Source organism: Canis lupus, chromosome 14, assembly GCF_011100685.1.
Source record: "Canis lupus familiaris isolate Mischka breed German Shepherd chromosome 14, alternate assembly UU_Cfam_GSD_1.0, whole genome shotgun sequence".
Taxonomy (NCBI): Eukaryota; Metazoa; Chordata; class Mammalia; order Carnivora; family Canidae; genus Canis; species Canis lupus.
Window position 1 is genome coordinate 14208881 of NC_049235.1, and position 13066 is coordinate 14221946.

The following is a 13066-nucleotide window of genomic DNA, read 5'->3' on the forward strand; positions in this document are numbered from 1 at the left end:
AGCCACCCAGATGCCCTGTGAATGTATAAATTTCTGAAGGATTTTCCTTTTTAAGAATATATATCGGTTATAGAGCAGGTGGTAAGGCCAATGGACCAAAGCATGCATTCAGAAATGTATAGTCTTAATAAAAGTATTTTCAGATGTTCAGATAGAGATGTGTTCAGTTCCAAAGGATGCTACGAATAGAAATAAGAATTTTGAGTTGTCTTTATCTTTAAATTTAAAGGTTTTCCTTTGAGGTTCCATAGTGGGAGGACCAAGTGACAAGGAATCAGAAAATCACTTGCTAGGATATGATTTCTTGGGAAATTACTTAACTTTAAAATCAGATAAAGCTCTTTGTAATCTGTAAAGCATCATAGTAAGGGAAGTTATTAGTGTGTGGTCTCTGAAGACTCTGTGTTTCTCTAATCTTCAAATGAAGGAGGTGGATGTGTTTGGTCTCAAAGAGAAAGGAAGCATTCATTGACATGAATGAGGCCCACACATATTGGTGGACCTGGTGGAAGGTTACCTTTGATATTAAATGCAAGGCTGTATTAAACATGTAGCCAGTTATCAGATTCTTACTGATATAATGGCTCAAATGCCATTAGGTGTAACTTTCAAATTATTGGAGAAGTCAGGCAAGTAATTCTGTGAAGGAGCTTGATAACTTGGCATGATAGGTTTAATTGCAAGTCTGCAAGAAGACAAGAAGCAAACCACTTGTTTTGTTTTCTTTTTGTTTACAAAGTGCTTGATAAAAAGAGAAGTCCTATTCTGGGCACAGTAGAGGCAGTACCCCATGCATGAATGGTATCACTTTTTTTTTTTGAATGGTATCACCTTATATCTTCCAGTGGTACCTTATGAAGCATTGAACCATGTAACATAGGAACCATGGAGCGTTTTTATTAATCATGTAGTTACTAGAAAGGATGGCTATTCTTCTTTTTCTTTAGAATCTTCAGGAAAGAAGACTTTCATAATATTTTCAGTTGATGCTATCATTTATATTTTAGCATAATTGCTTTAGGATCTAGCAGCTGTATACTCTGTATTTTTTTTTTTAAGATTTTATTTTTAAGCAATCCGTATATCCAACATGGGGCTGCAGCTTACAACCCGAGATCAGGAGTCTCATGCTTCACCAACTGAGCCAGCCAGGCACCTGAACTGCTGTATACTTTGTAACAAGATTTACAGGTTTGAGCTTTAGTTTTCAGATAGGTTTGCAAGTAGCAATAGAGTAAGAAAACATTAATTTGACCTTGGATTTATAAAACATCCATATTCAGCTGAAATATTTTTTGTCTGAAATGAACATACATTATGATTAATGTGAAATAGAATAAATAAGATCATATCTTCTTATCTCTACCTTAAGCAGAAACCCACTTTCCCATTTCTTTTCTCTCTCACCTGTTTTAGCCAGTCTATTTTCTGCTTGTGAACCTCCCTCCCTCCTTTTTTTCAAAACTATGTTAGTTTGTTTTTATATTATTATTTAAGTGATATTCATGCATCTGTCAGTGTGACTTGGTACACATTACACAATATTCTTAAAACAGTAAATAATTCTAATATCAGACAGACACCAGCAAAGCATTGGAGAAATGCCTCCTTTAGCATTAAGGTTAAGACTTATTTTTTTTTCATTTTATTCTCATTTTAAGTCTGTGTAAGGATTAAAGTTAAATATATACATTTTATGTAAGTATAAATATAATTTAATATATAATAAAAATATTAATTTATATTAATATTCATTGGACCCTTTAAGGAAAGACCAGATTTCCATCATAACAGAGTTCCTTTCTGAGGAAAAAGAATTCAGTTAAATAACTTTTTATTATCTTTTGGTCATTATTTACAAAAATTCATGTGCGTGTCTACAATATTTGCATATAATGTCGGAAATATGAGGTAATGATCCCATGACAAAACTTGGCACCAGTAGGGCACCTAATGTAGTAATCACTTCTTGATTCAAAATTCCATGAAACAAGCAAAATTTAAGAAGAAAGCCATAAAGACTAGAAAAATAAATTCAATTAAAAAAACTTTAAAGGATCACTTAGTCATTTATGATCTTATATAACCAATGATGAAATGTTATTTTATTGATTATGGGGACCTGATAGTCTTTATCTTCACTAAAGGTTAAACAAGAAGAAATAACTTCATTATAATCTGCAATAGATATTGAAAAAGAGGTACATTTCTGGACAGTGAAGAATGTTAAATAATTATTCTTAAGAGATCTTTAACAAAATTCTTAATCTGTCATTGATATTTTTATTTATTTACTATGTGAAGAAAGTTAAATCCATTCCTTATGGAATTTTAAGGAGAATGCAAACTAGTTTCTGTATTTTAGAGTCTAATTAACGATAGCTAAGAACCTAATCTGCCCATCATGATAAAAATAAAGCCATGCCCCAGAAGCTCATTGAATTTGAACTCCCTTCCAACCCCTTGACTGAAGCCCACAGTTTATATTATGTTTAGCATTTAGGACTTTTGTGCATTGTGTAAAACATGATCATGCACTGCAGAGAAATTACACTGAAGGAATGGTAAAATGTTCATAGTTTTAAAAAAACAAAACCAACAACAAAACTAGGCCCATCCATCATGAGAGGTAGTCTCTTTAAGCCTGCAGCATCAGCCAAGTGAGCCTTTGGTAAATACGCAAATGCCAGAACCACATAAAGAGAAGGTAATTTGGGAGATAGATTAATAGAAAGGTCAAGTGTAGTTGGAACCTGTCTTTGTTTAATTTGAATTTAGTGAGGCATATCTCATCAGCTTACACAGATTATCATTAAAGGTAATAATGAGAAAGGATTTGTTAACCATAGATTATATTGTTGGAAATGTGATGTTGATGAGATATTCTTTGGCATTCTTTTTATTTTTATTTTTTTAGAGGTTTATTTATTTGTTCATGAGAGACACAGAAAGAGAGAGGCAGAGACCTAGGCAGAGGGAGATGCAGGCTTCTCACAGGAAGCCCAATGTGGGACTTGATCCCAGCTCCTGGGATCACACCCTGAACCAAAGGCAGATGTGCTCAACCGCTGAGCCACCCAGGTGTCCCATCTTTGGCATTCTTTTATAAATATTAACATGATCTGAAAGGAAAGTTTCCTCCCTGAAATGACATATGGAACTCTGAGTTTCTTGAGATCATTTGTTTTTCAAGCATTGATAGAATATTGGACTCATGGGAGGCAAGGCAGGAAATGTGATTCCAGAGATTAAAGATCTCTTCCATAACAATATATAGGATTTGTCCTGTATTAACACTATGAATTTGGGGAAATTGTATTATTTTTTATATAAAATGAATATTTCATAATATACTGGGAAAAAGAAAAAAGTTAGTTATGAGCGGAAGCCACTTAAGGGTTTAAAAATATTTTGAAAGAATACATATCACAGGGTTCTAGGTAAAATTAGTCTTATAGATCAAACGAGAAATTTGACTTTCTTCAAAGGGGAGGATCACACAAATTAATATATGTGCTTCAGTGAATTGAAAAATTTTTTTAGATTTGGGGCTATGTGTAATTACATAGGATTGAAATAATGTGAAAGAGGTATTGAGTCATTCAAAAGAAGGAATGACCAAGTATTGTTAACATTTCAAACAGAATGGAAACTGGTACAAGGAAACAAACATCTGAAAGTGGCATTTTTTAAGATAGAATTTAGCATCAGCAAGTAACCAAGGTAAGCATGGAAACTAAGGAAAAACTAAGTAGAAAAAGGAGTTAGCAAATTTGGCCTTTGTTAGAGGCCTATTGAAATTGAAAAATTTGTTTAAAATTCTCAATCCAGCACCGGTTTGTGGCACCTCCCACAACAGTACCGAATGGAACTGAATCAAATTTTGGATGCAGGTGGCTCTTTGGGGGCCAGGCATTGGCAGATGATCATATTAGCTATTGAAGTTGACAAGGTGGTCCATCACTGAGTTTTCTACACTGCTTCCTTAGGGAAAGTGATAAAAATCTGTTGCAATCTTTGCCAATTCAAAATCAGAGCCCATGGGGTCAGTAATAGTACAGATTAAACAGATCATCCTTTGTGGTGTTCCTTCTACTGTGGAGATAGAGAACTGAGGTCACCCAGCAACTGTCTTCCTATAGTCTCAACAAGAATTCAGGTTTTATTTCAACCCCTTCTTCCTTGTGCTAAATGATCTCCCTTTACATATTCTTCTGTGCAGTTGTAGAATTACATTTTTGCTTGGTGTTTGACTCTCTTTCAGCTTCATATTTCTCCTAAATGAACAATGAAGCTGCAACAGATTACTCCAATAAGAATTTATTTGGATTAATTTATAGAAAATTGCTTAGAAATCAGTTATTTTAAGACTTAATTGGTCTTAAGGTTACATTATATAATGGTTAGAATTCATAAATAGTTTATTGGCCAGCCACAGTGAAAGAATTATGCCTTATTTGGGGCAAGGACTGTTTGTCCCAACATGTCTCCTTCAGCACCATTTTTTTTTAAGTCTAAACTTCCGTCAACATCTCCAAGTATAATAAAGTTACGATGAAAAACCTCATCTTTCCATATTTTTCCCCTGAAGCAAGGCTTTATCCATCCAGACTGTATAGACTTCAGTGATTGCATTTCTGACCTCTACAAGTTAGAATGACTTTAACTTGTCACATTTATTAATAATCTTACATGTCGTTACAGATTTGATTCATGTAGATCATTATCCCTACCACTTTTTTCCTAAAATAATATTTGTATATGTCTGTGTTCATGTGTGTGTCTTGTTTTCTGACTCTGAAATGTTTATTATGCCTTAGACAGTTACCCCAGGGAGATTATGTAAAAAAGCCTGGAGATGGCGACTCTTTTTATAGCGACATTCCTCCCGGAGTCAGCACAAACTCAGCATCTAGTTCTAAGAAGAGGTCTGCTTTTCTGTCGCATTTTCAGATTTCTACCTGTTCCATCACACATTATTCCATTAGTCAGAACATTTCATTATTTTGCAGCAGGTTTGATTACTTCTTCCTTCTTTCTTGAATGTTAAAAAATAGTATCCTTTGTTCTTTGATTACTATGCTTCCAAATGCCATATGCTCAAAACCACTTGTTAAATCAGGCCAGAAATTGAACCAAAATTAAACCAAACAAATAACAATCCTAAATCTATATAGAAATCCTAGGGTTTTTCAATCTTGCTCTTATATGGCTTAAGAAACTATACATAGTATTTTATAATATTTTAAATGGTGAGCTTTATGTCATGTTGGGTAGTCAAAGAAAAAGGTTACTGTCATGCTTCAGTAAAGCAGTTGTTAAAATGGTACTATAAATGCTGCGTTGAATATTTTAAGATTTTAAATATACCAAAGCTAAGCTTGCTGTGAAAAAAAGATTGCTTCTCTGTGAATCGTATATTTGAATATTATGATTTTGCCTTTTATTCCTGGAATGATTATTTCTATCTAGACTTTATAATTTAGAGCTTGGTTGCAAAATTAAGTATATTTAATATTTGCCTGAATTTTATAATAGGACAAGTGGGGTTAATATAATATTTATGTTTGAAACCTTGATGTTATATTTTTGTTCCAAGATCTTAAGGTGTATAAGACCAGTTAAAATTCTGCATGCTTTATAACTGCTTAATAAAATAAACTGGTAGAAGAAATAAATAGTTGGAATGTTTTAGGAAATGAAACCTACATTCACATTGGAAGAAAGCTAAAATATTCCTGTGGAAGAGTTTCTTTAAAATTGTTAATAGAGATGTAATGTATAGAAAAAGAAGATTTGATAACCCAGTACAAAAGATTTGATTGCCTTGGGCAGAGTAGGTACCGTGTAGACTGAAGGGGAATTTCGTAATCTCTTCTGGAATTCTACATAGAGTGAATCATATGTAAAAATTCTGCAATGGATCTCACTCTGTAAGCAATCACAAAGGAGAAAAGAAAGGATCAGTAGATCTGGGAACCCTTCTTTATGTGGAACTGTCTTATGCATGAAGGATTGTTTTTACTCAGATAACAGCTTAGAGCAAAAGTAGTTTTTGCACAAGGAGTATAGATCTGTAGAAGGATTTTCAAAAATTTTTATTCTTTTAAATTACTGAGGGGTTTTTTTTGGCTAAGAAAATAAGATTATCTAGGTTCCATATATAAATATTTTCTTGGTCAAATATTTAAATTAACATGAGAAAAAGGTCAAATATTTAATCTTTAATTTAACCTTAAATTAAATATTTAATTTTAAATTATCACAAGAAAAAGGTAGAAAAATCAATGAATTCCAGCAGATTCTTTTTGTTCTTCTGCAGAAAATAGGATTCATTCTATAATTAGCAAATTCTGTTGTAAAACTCCTAACCTGAGGAATTAATATGTTATAATTGTGCTGAGTTCCATTTATTTTCATTCATCAGTAGAAGGCTCCTTTTAAAATAGACATTATTAGCAATTAACTGGATTGATGTGTGGGAAAGATTTTAAATATTTTCTCAAGTTCCTCAAGAACTTAAAATGCTGATTTGAATCATTCCTAGATTTTAGAAAAATGGGTTATAACTTTTAAGCAGTTAAAAATGATATCAAATTATGTGGCTCCTAAATACATGTAGTTTGTCAAAATACTTTTCGTATGTGGTACAGGTATGTGTATAAACTTTGCTTTTTGTAGAATATTTAAGATGGCAGGGCACAAATAGCACAAGGGCTTAATGGTACATGGGCTTTGTGAGAGACGCTTCCATGATAAACATTTGATTCAGTTTGGTTATTGAGCAGTTAACTAACATACTACATTTTGGGCCAGCCATATTTTTGGAGAAAATGCCAATTCTCAAATATAGTTTTATTGTTTAAAAAAAAAAAACCTAAATATTACTTTGATAAAGGTTGACCAGGTTCAATTGGACAGATCTTAGTGAAATCTCTTGGAAGTCCATGTTCTCATAATATTTGAATGAAAACCATTGCTTTACAATTAAGAAACATTTATAGTGGGACCCCATTATAACTCTTCTACTCCAATTATATAACTGAAATATGAAGCGAATTTGCTATCTGTGGTTGTTGGGAATGTAATTGGCCCATACTGTATGCTGATACTTTTCAATTGTAAACTATTGTAATGGGGTTCCATTGTATTTGACTTTTCTTAAATTGAATGTTGTGTAATTCTGCCTTCTTCATGAAGACTTTCATGTTCTCTTCATTCTTTCATTTCAGATTTTTTTCTTTCTTGATTTATTTAATGCACAGTAATGCTTAGAGATTTTGCTTACTGATTTTAAAACTAAATAACACTTGATTATATTTTTGAACAGTACGTATACATTTTTAATTTCAGGTCAAATGGGCTTTCTCATTCTTGGAGTGAAAGGATTCCAGACACAAAACATATTTCAGACATCTGTGAAAACGGACGACCTCGAAGTAACTCTTGGCAAGGTATAGGGCAGCATTCTGAATAGCTAGTGCATCTTTTTGCACAACCCAAATTCAGTGTTTTATGGTTCTTGGTTGTAAAGATTTGTTCTTTTCTTTTTGCTCTTTAGTTCTTCTCCCAACAGAGAAGAGGGCATTTATTATAAGAGCCCCGTTCTTTTTTCTTGGATGGGAAATGATGGGATTCAGTAGCACTGGTGCACAGGACAAATTGAGAAGGCTGTACAGTAGTACTCTACAGCCCTCTCTTCTGGGAGGGGCTGGAAGTACACCACATGAAATACCTGGTGATGACATACGGCAATTGTTTATTTATATTCAAATCTAGCCATAAACCGTCTTTTTCAGGTAACCTGGGAGGCAACAGAAAGAAAATCAGAGGCAAAAGATTTAGACCTCGGTCTAATTCAACTGAGTAAGTCTAAACCTCTAATGGAAAAAGGCATTCCAAGGTCCTGTGCAATTAGTGTGCAAAGTTAATTAACGAGATCATCAAAGAACTGTAGAAACCATGCCTCTGGTCTTGGTTTTGTCTTTTTAATTCCTTTTTGCCGTTTTAAAATTAACCATGGCTTTTCTCTTTTACATAGGCATCTCCGCAACTGTGCCCATACCAATGTTCACTGACAGCAGGGGTCACACCCTTGCTGCAGGCTTTTCCCTCCAGTAACCTGCCATTGTGGTGTCTTGGTTCCTTTTGAAGGGAATTTTGATAACATTCCTTTCTTCTCATCACCTGGGGTCCAGCCATTTCAGAGGGATCACCCTTCCTCTTCCCAATGTTCACACAGCCTAGAAGCATCAAGGGAAAGTTCCCACTGTCCCAGAGCATGATACTGCTCACAGTGTGACACCACCGCTCCAAGAGCTTCATGGCTGCAATCTAAGCATTCTCTCAGACTAATGGAATACGTTTCCCTTTTAAATCTTCCTTCTGAGGACATTTAAAAGGGCACTTACAAAACTTGCTCTTTAAGGGAATCATTGTCACTAAATGCAACACTATCTGTTTTAAATGATAGCCACACATTATTTTTTTTTAAGCAGAGGGTGGAGGGTGGGATCAGAAGTTACATTTAAATTATTCCTAATGAGGTAAACACCATGCTTTTTTTGTTTCTTCACTTAAGAAAGTACAGCAAAACCAAGCTTCCTCAAACCTTTATCTCATGTCCAGGAATAAAACACACCCTCGGTATCCTTCTGACCTTGCCACCAGGTTTTAATTAACCATACTTTTTTGACCTACCTAAATTTTTTTAAAACTTCTTTCTCATTGCAGTGCTAGTTATTGTTTTCAGGATCACTATTGCCTCTTCATGCCTTAATACTTAAAAAATCTGAATAGCAGGTGTTTGTTAACTGCTTGTCAGAAACTTATGTTAGCTTTTCCATCATATACCCTGCCTTTTTCAGTCCAGGAATAAAAACAGTGCCCTGAAATTTGGACCTTCCTGCTGATGGTATTGTCTTGTAAGTGGCTTGTCAAAGTTTACTAGAGGATACTTTATTTTAGAAACACTAGATAGGTTTAAGTAATACCATTGCATGGTCCAGAATGGCATCATAGAACTCCATCATAAATAACTAATCTGTTAGAGTTTATCTTATACATTCCCAAAGCGCTTGGATGCTTTAGGGCTCATTGTGGATAAACTCTTGGAATGTTGTTTGATTTGTTTTGCATGAGGTCACCTGGTAAGAGCTCCTTAGCTCATCTCAGTTGCTCACAAGAATACAGATAAAACTGCAAAATGTTCTTCAGAACTTCCTTTGTGTACTGGTTAGCATTTTAACAGTATTTCCTATAATAAGACTTTGAAAACTCCTGAGTGAAAGCAAATCAACATTATATTAAAGCTATATATTTAGGACCCAAACAACACTTGGTGTTTAGCAAGATTCATACAGTATATTCTAGCATGGTCACTTACTTTTTAAAACTTTTTTGTAAAATTCCCACTCATGTCATGTGATAAAAATTATAATACCAGATAGCCCTTAAGGAATCTCTTGCTTGTGAGATAACACTATAATACTTAATAAGACATCATAGTGAAATCATCTTTGTGAGGAAGAAGTATTAAGGACTCCCTCAGATTTTTCAGACTTTTCAGATTTGGGTTACAGGACTCATGTTAATTAAATGGAACCAAGTCTGTGAAGTTGACCACTATTCTCACATACTTTATTATATGGGCACTATATACATATATATGTTTTTTCCTTGTAAATAATTCTAATACATAGCATATCAGGAATTATGTTGATAGTCTTTTTTTATACTTTCATATTCACTAAATAACCCCTTTTGCTTCTGATATAACAATATAATTTGTGGGACTATAAGAGAAGCAGAATGACCACAGACAAATGTATCTTTTTTATTTTTTAGATTAAAAGATATCATTGAGCCCATTATTTCAACATCCCCTTCAGTACCCATCATCCCAAAGGATGATGAAACATCAGGACATGAATTAAATCATTCACCACAAATGCATAGTCTGCTAATTAAGAACATAAAATGTCCTTGTTTATTGTATTGTTTCTCCACTCAAAGTTTTTGCATCTTCCTCACTGTTGTACATGATGTGAAAAAGGTTTTGGCTTAGACTTTGTATTATATATTGTGTTTTTACAGGAGGGAGCCCCAAGCACCTGAGCCTGGGCACTCCCTCGCCCAGACAGTCCCATCCCAAGGCATAAGCCCAGGGGGCTCTGACAGCCCCCAGACAGGGAGTCTGGATCACAGGTCAGTCTCCACCTGCCCCTTCATTCTGGGCTGCCACTTAATCTCCCTCCTAGTCCCTTCCTTGGCTGAGAGCAGGGTCATTTGATCTTTGACTGACCTCCTACGTCTGCTTGGACATGGTCCTGGTCCAGCCAGCACCAGCTACTTTTCCTCTGCCTTTCCATCCTGGAGAACACAAAGAGCTCTCCTACCCTGTCTAACGCATTTTTTTTGCATGTTGCGCTACAAGCCACGTCAAGCCACATAGGTAGGTATATAGCAGTTTGATAAAAAACCATCACTTCGGCCACCACCACCTAGAGATGCTAGGAAGCCCGCTGTGAAGAGACTTTCACGGGCAGATCCCCAGAAGGAAAAACCATTGAGAGCTCTCTTCAGTGACCTCTAGTGAAGTGATCACAGCCTTCTGAGATGCTCCTTGAAATGGAGGAAAAAGTCCATCATGTGCAAGCCAAGCCATGCAGCTGTAGGTTTCATGGAACAGCCATGGCATCAGCCCTTTGAGCTTCTAAGATTGTCAGTGAAAGGAACATACGTCTCCTCCTGGAAGCTGCCTGTGGGTGACTCAGTTTGCTGTGTGGCTATGTTTCACCTGATAACAGCTGCATGGGCTTTTTCTACAGTATTCCCCAGGCCAGAGCATTCACTAGCCTTCATCTGTGGCTGCACTTGCTTTTTGACTTTTTCTTTTGGTTCAAAGTCTCAATGGAAATTTTTATGCAAGTTTTAATTGGCTATCTCTGTGAAAAGTGCAAGTTGGCAATGGTTGTGACTAAAGGCAACAGTAGTGTGAGTTGTTCCTGTTCAGGGGACACTGTCTTAACAAAAATGGTCTTACAGACATAAAAAGCAACCAGACCCTTCTCTTTCGAGGGAATTACATTGGCCATAGCTCAAAATGAGGGAAAGGGCTATGGAAAAGGTAATCTAATTTTGTTTATGTAACTGAAAATGTAGTCATGATTTAAATATATTTAGAAGCCGAAACCAAACATGGTGGAAAGAAGCAAAGTTTAACCCCAAACGAATAGCATATTTTATTTTTCCCATGGTTTCTTTCCAAATAGCTTGCAGAGTTTGATGGACCTTACATCTTCGTTCTCTCTATATCTCTATAAGTTACTTTTTAAAAGAAAAAAAATCCCATAAAACCTCCAAATTATTCCAATATTGGATTTGTTGAATCTATTTATTTTACGAGAGCTAAAAGGGGATGTGTCTTTGCTTGGTTCCCTGGGTTAAAATGAAGGGAAACTCTGAAAAAACAACAACATCAACAACTTGCACTCTCAATATACCACCTTTTAAATTTTCCTTTGCGCAGTAATTCCGATGGAGACTTTGCCAGATCCATCAGGGAAGTGCTAATTAAGGTCATTAGTATCCTCTGGCAGTCACTCACATAATTCATGATCAGACATTAAGAAGGCAAATTCTGAGGTCCATTTCCTAATGGAAACATGAACACTTTAGTCTGGAGTGCATAAAAGGAGGAAGGAATATTGCAGCTACAACTGAATTGCTGAACCCAGCTTAAAGATCTCAGAAACCTATTTGGCCCATGCATAATGTATATTGGAGCTCCAGGATCAGAAGAGCAGGATCCTTGCTGCTCTTTATAGAGCCAACTGGAGCACTTCTCTTGTTAACTCCAGCTTAAGGTCTGCTATCTGGAGTGAAACAAGGGGCCATATAAAGTCTATTTTTTTTTTTTCATATTGGAAAGAGAACTTTGCTCCTTTTAATTCTTCTTGGGGTGTTATATACCCAAACACCAGGTTGGAATTGCAGCCATCTGAATATTCTCAAAAAGCATCGTTATCATTTGAAAACCAAGGAACCAAATGAGAGGTGGCCTGGAAAAAGCCACTTTGAGGTGGGTGAATGGGACCTCTGTCAGTACTATGGAAGACACCTTCTGATTCCCTTGGGGAAACCACTGGCAAGGCTTTCCGTGAAATGTTGAATACATTCTAGAATGCCTCAAGCCTTGTTGTAGCTTAGTTTATTCTCATGTCATGGTACAGACTGCCTCATAACCCCCAGCATCCATCCTGGTTTATTTGCCATAGTCACTTGCATTTGGAGGGTGAAGAACATCCTTGCTAAGCTTGTGCTGTGTATTTTCAGATTTTCTATCTTGTTCTGCTTTCTTTGTTCCTTCCATTGCTTTCTGCAGGTATTTAAACCCATGGTTCAAAAGAGACTATAATGTAGCTAAGTGGGTAGAAGATGTGAATAAAAACACTGAAGGACCATACTTTAGGTATTTTATAAATTAATTTTATATCCTTTTCAAACTCTCCCAGCACATACAAATACTGTAGTGTGACTGGCTCTCTATCTTGTATCTCCCAATACAAGTTCCCATAGATGGAAAGGGTCCTTGTTTATTTGCTGCCTTTTGATCTCTGTTTCTGGCTTCGTGAGCAAGTCTAGTTCTTTTCTGAATGTTTCAAATGAAGCCATTTGAAAGGGTTGCCTTTTAGTGCATGTCCCCATCACCATCTTGAGCTTTTTAGTAGCTTTCTCTTCATTTTATGCTATGTAGTGTTCTATGGGCATGAAACATACTTTCCACTAATAAAGAAGCACTATTAACCTGAACAATTCAATTTCTAGAATTTAGCAGTTTTATAGTGCATTTTTCCTACTTACTGCTTTACAAGGGCATAGTGCGTATGAAAACCTAAGGGAAAACATGAAAAGAAACCAAATGAAATGTAGTGGAATTTTACTTCGAGTAAAAACAGTGATTTAATGGAGTTTAAAATTATTGAGAGAATCTTGACCACAAGAGAGTGGATTGAATGAGTTTAGGTTTTATTTATTCAATACAAGCTTTTAGCACCAGACAAAG

General features: G+C 35.5%; 1 protein-coding gene across 20 annotated transcripts in view; it reads left to right on the plus strand.

Annotated features, from left to right (window-relative positions):
- Positions 1 to 13066, plus strand: part of ADAM22 (ADAM metallopeptidase domain 22) — a 224354-nt gene that overhangs the window by 196452 nt on the left and 14836 nt on the right. For 3 of the 20 annotated variants that reach the window (XM_038556711.1, XM_038556723.1, XM_038556705.1), the window contains 5 exons: positions 4821 to 5015; positions 7354 to 7454; positions 7800 to 7866; positions 10096 to 10206; positions 12386 to 12472. In XM_038556711.1, the coding sequence (XP_038412639.1) occupies positions 4821 to 5015; positions 7354 to 7454; positions 7800 to 7866; positions 10096 to 10206; positions 12386 to 12472 (561 nt within the window). Of the gene's footprint in view, positions 1 to 4820; positions 5016 to 7353; positions 7455 to 7799; positions 7867 to 8041; positions 10064 to 10095; positions 10207 to 11984; positions 12083 to 12385; positions 12473 to 13066 lie in introns of those variants that run through there. The other 17 variants (XM_038556718.1, XM_038556712.1, XM_038556714.1 and 14 more) reach the window with 10 other exon arrangements.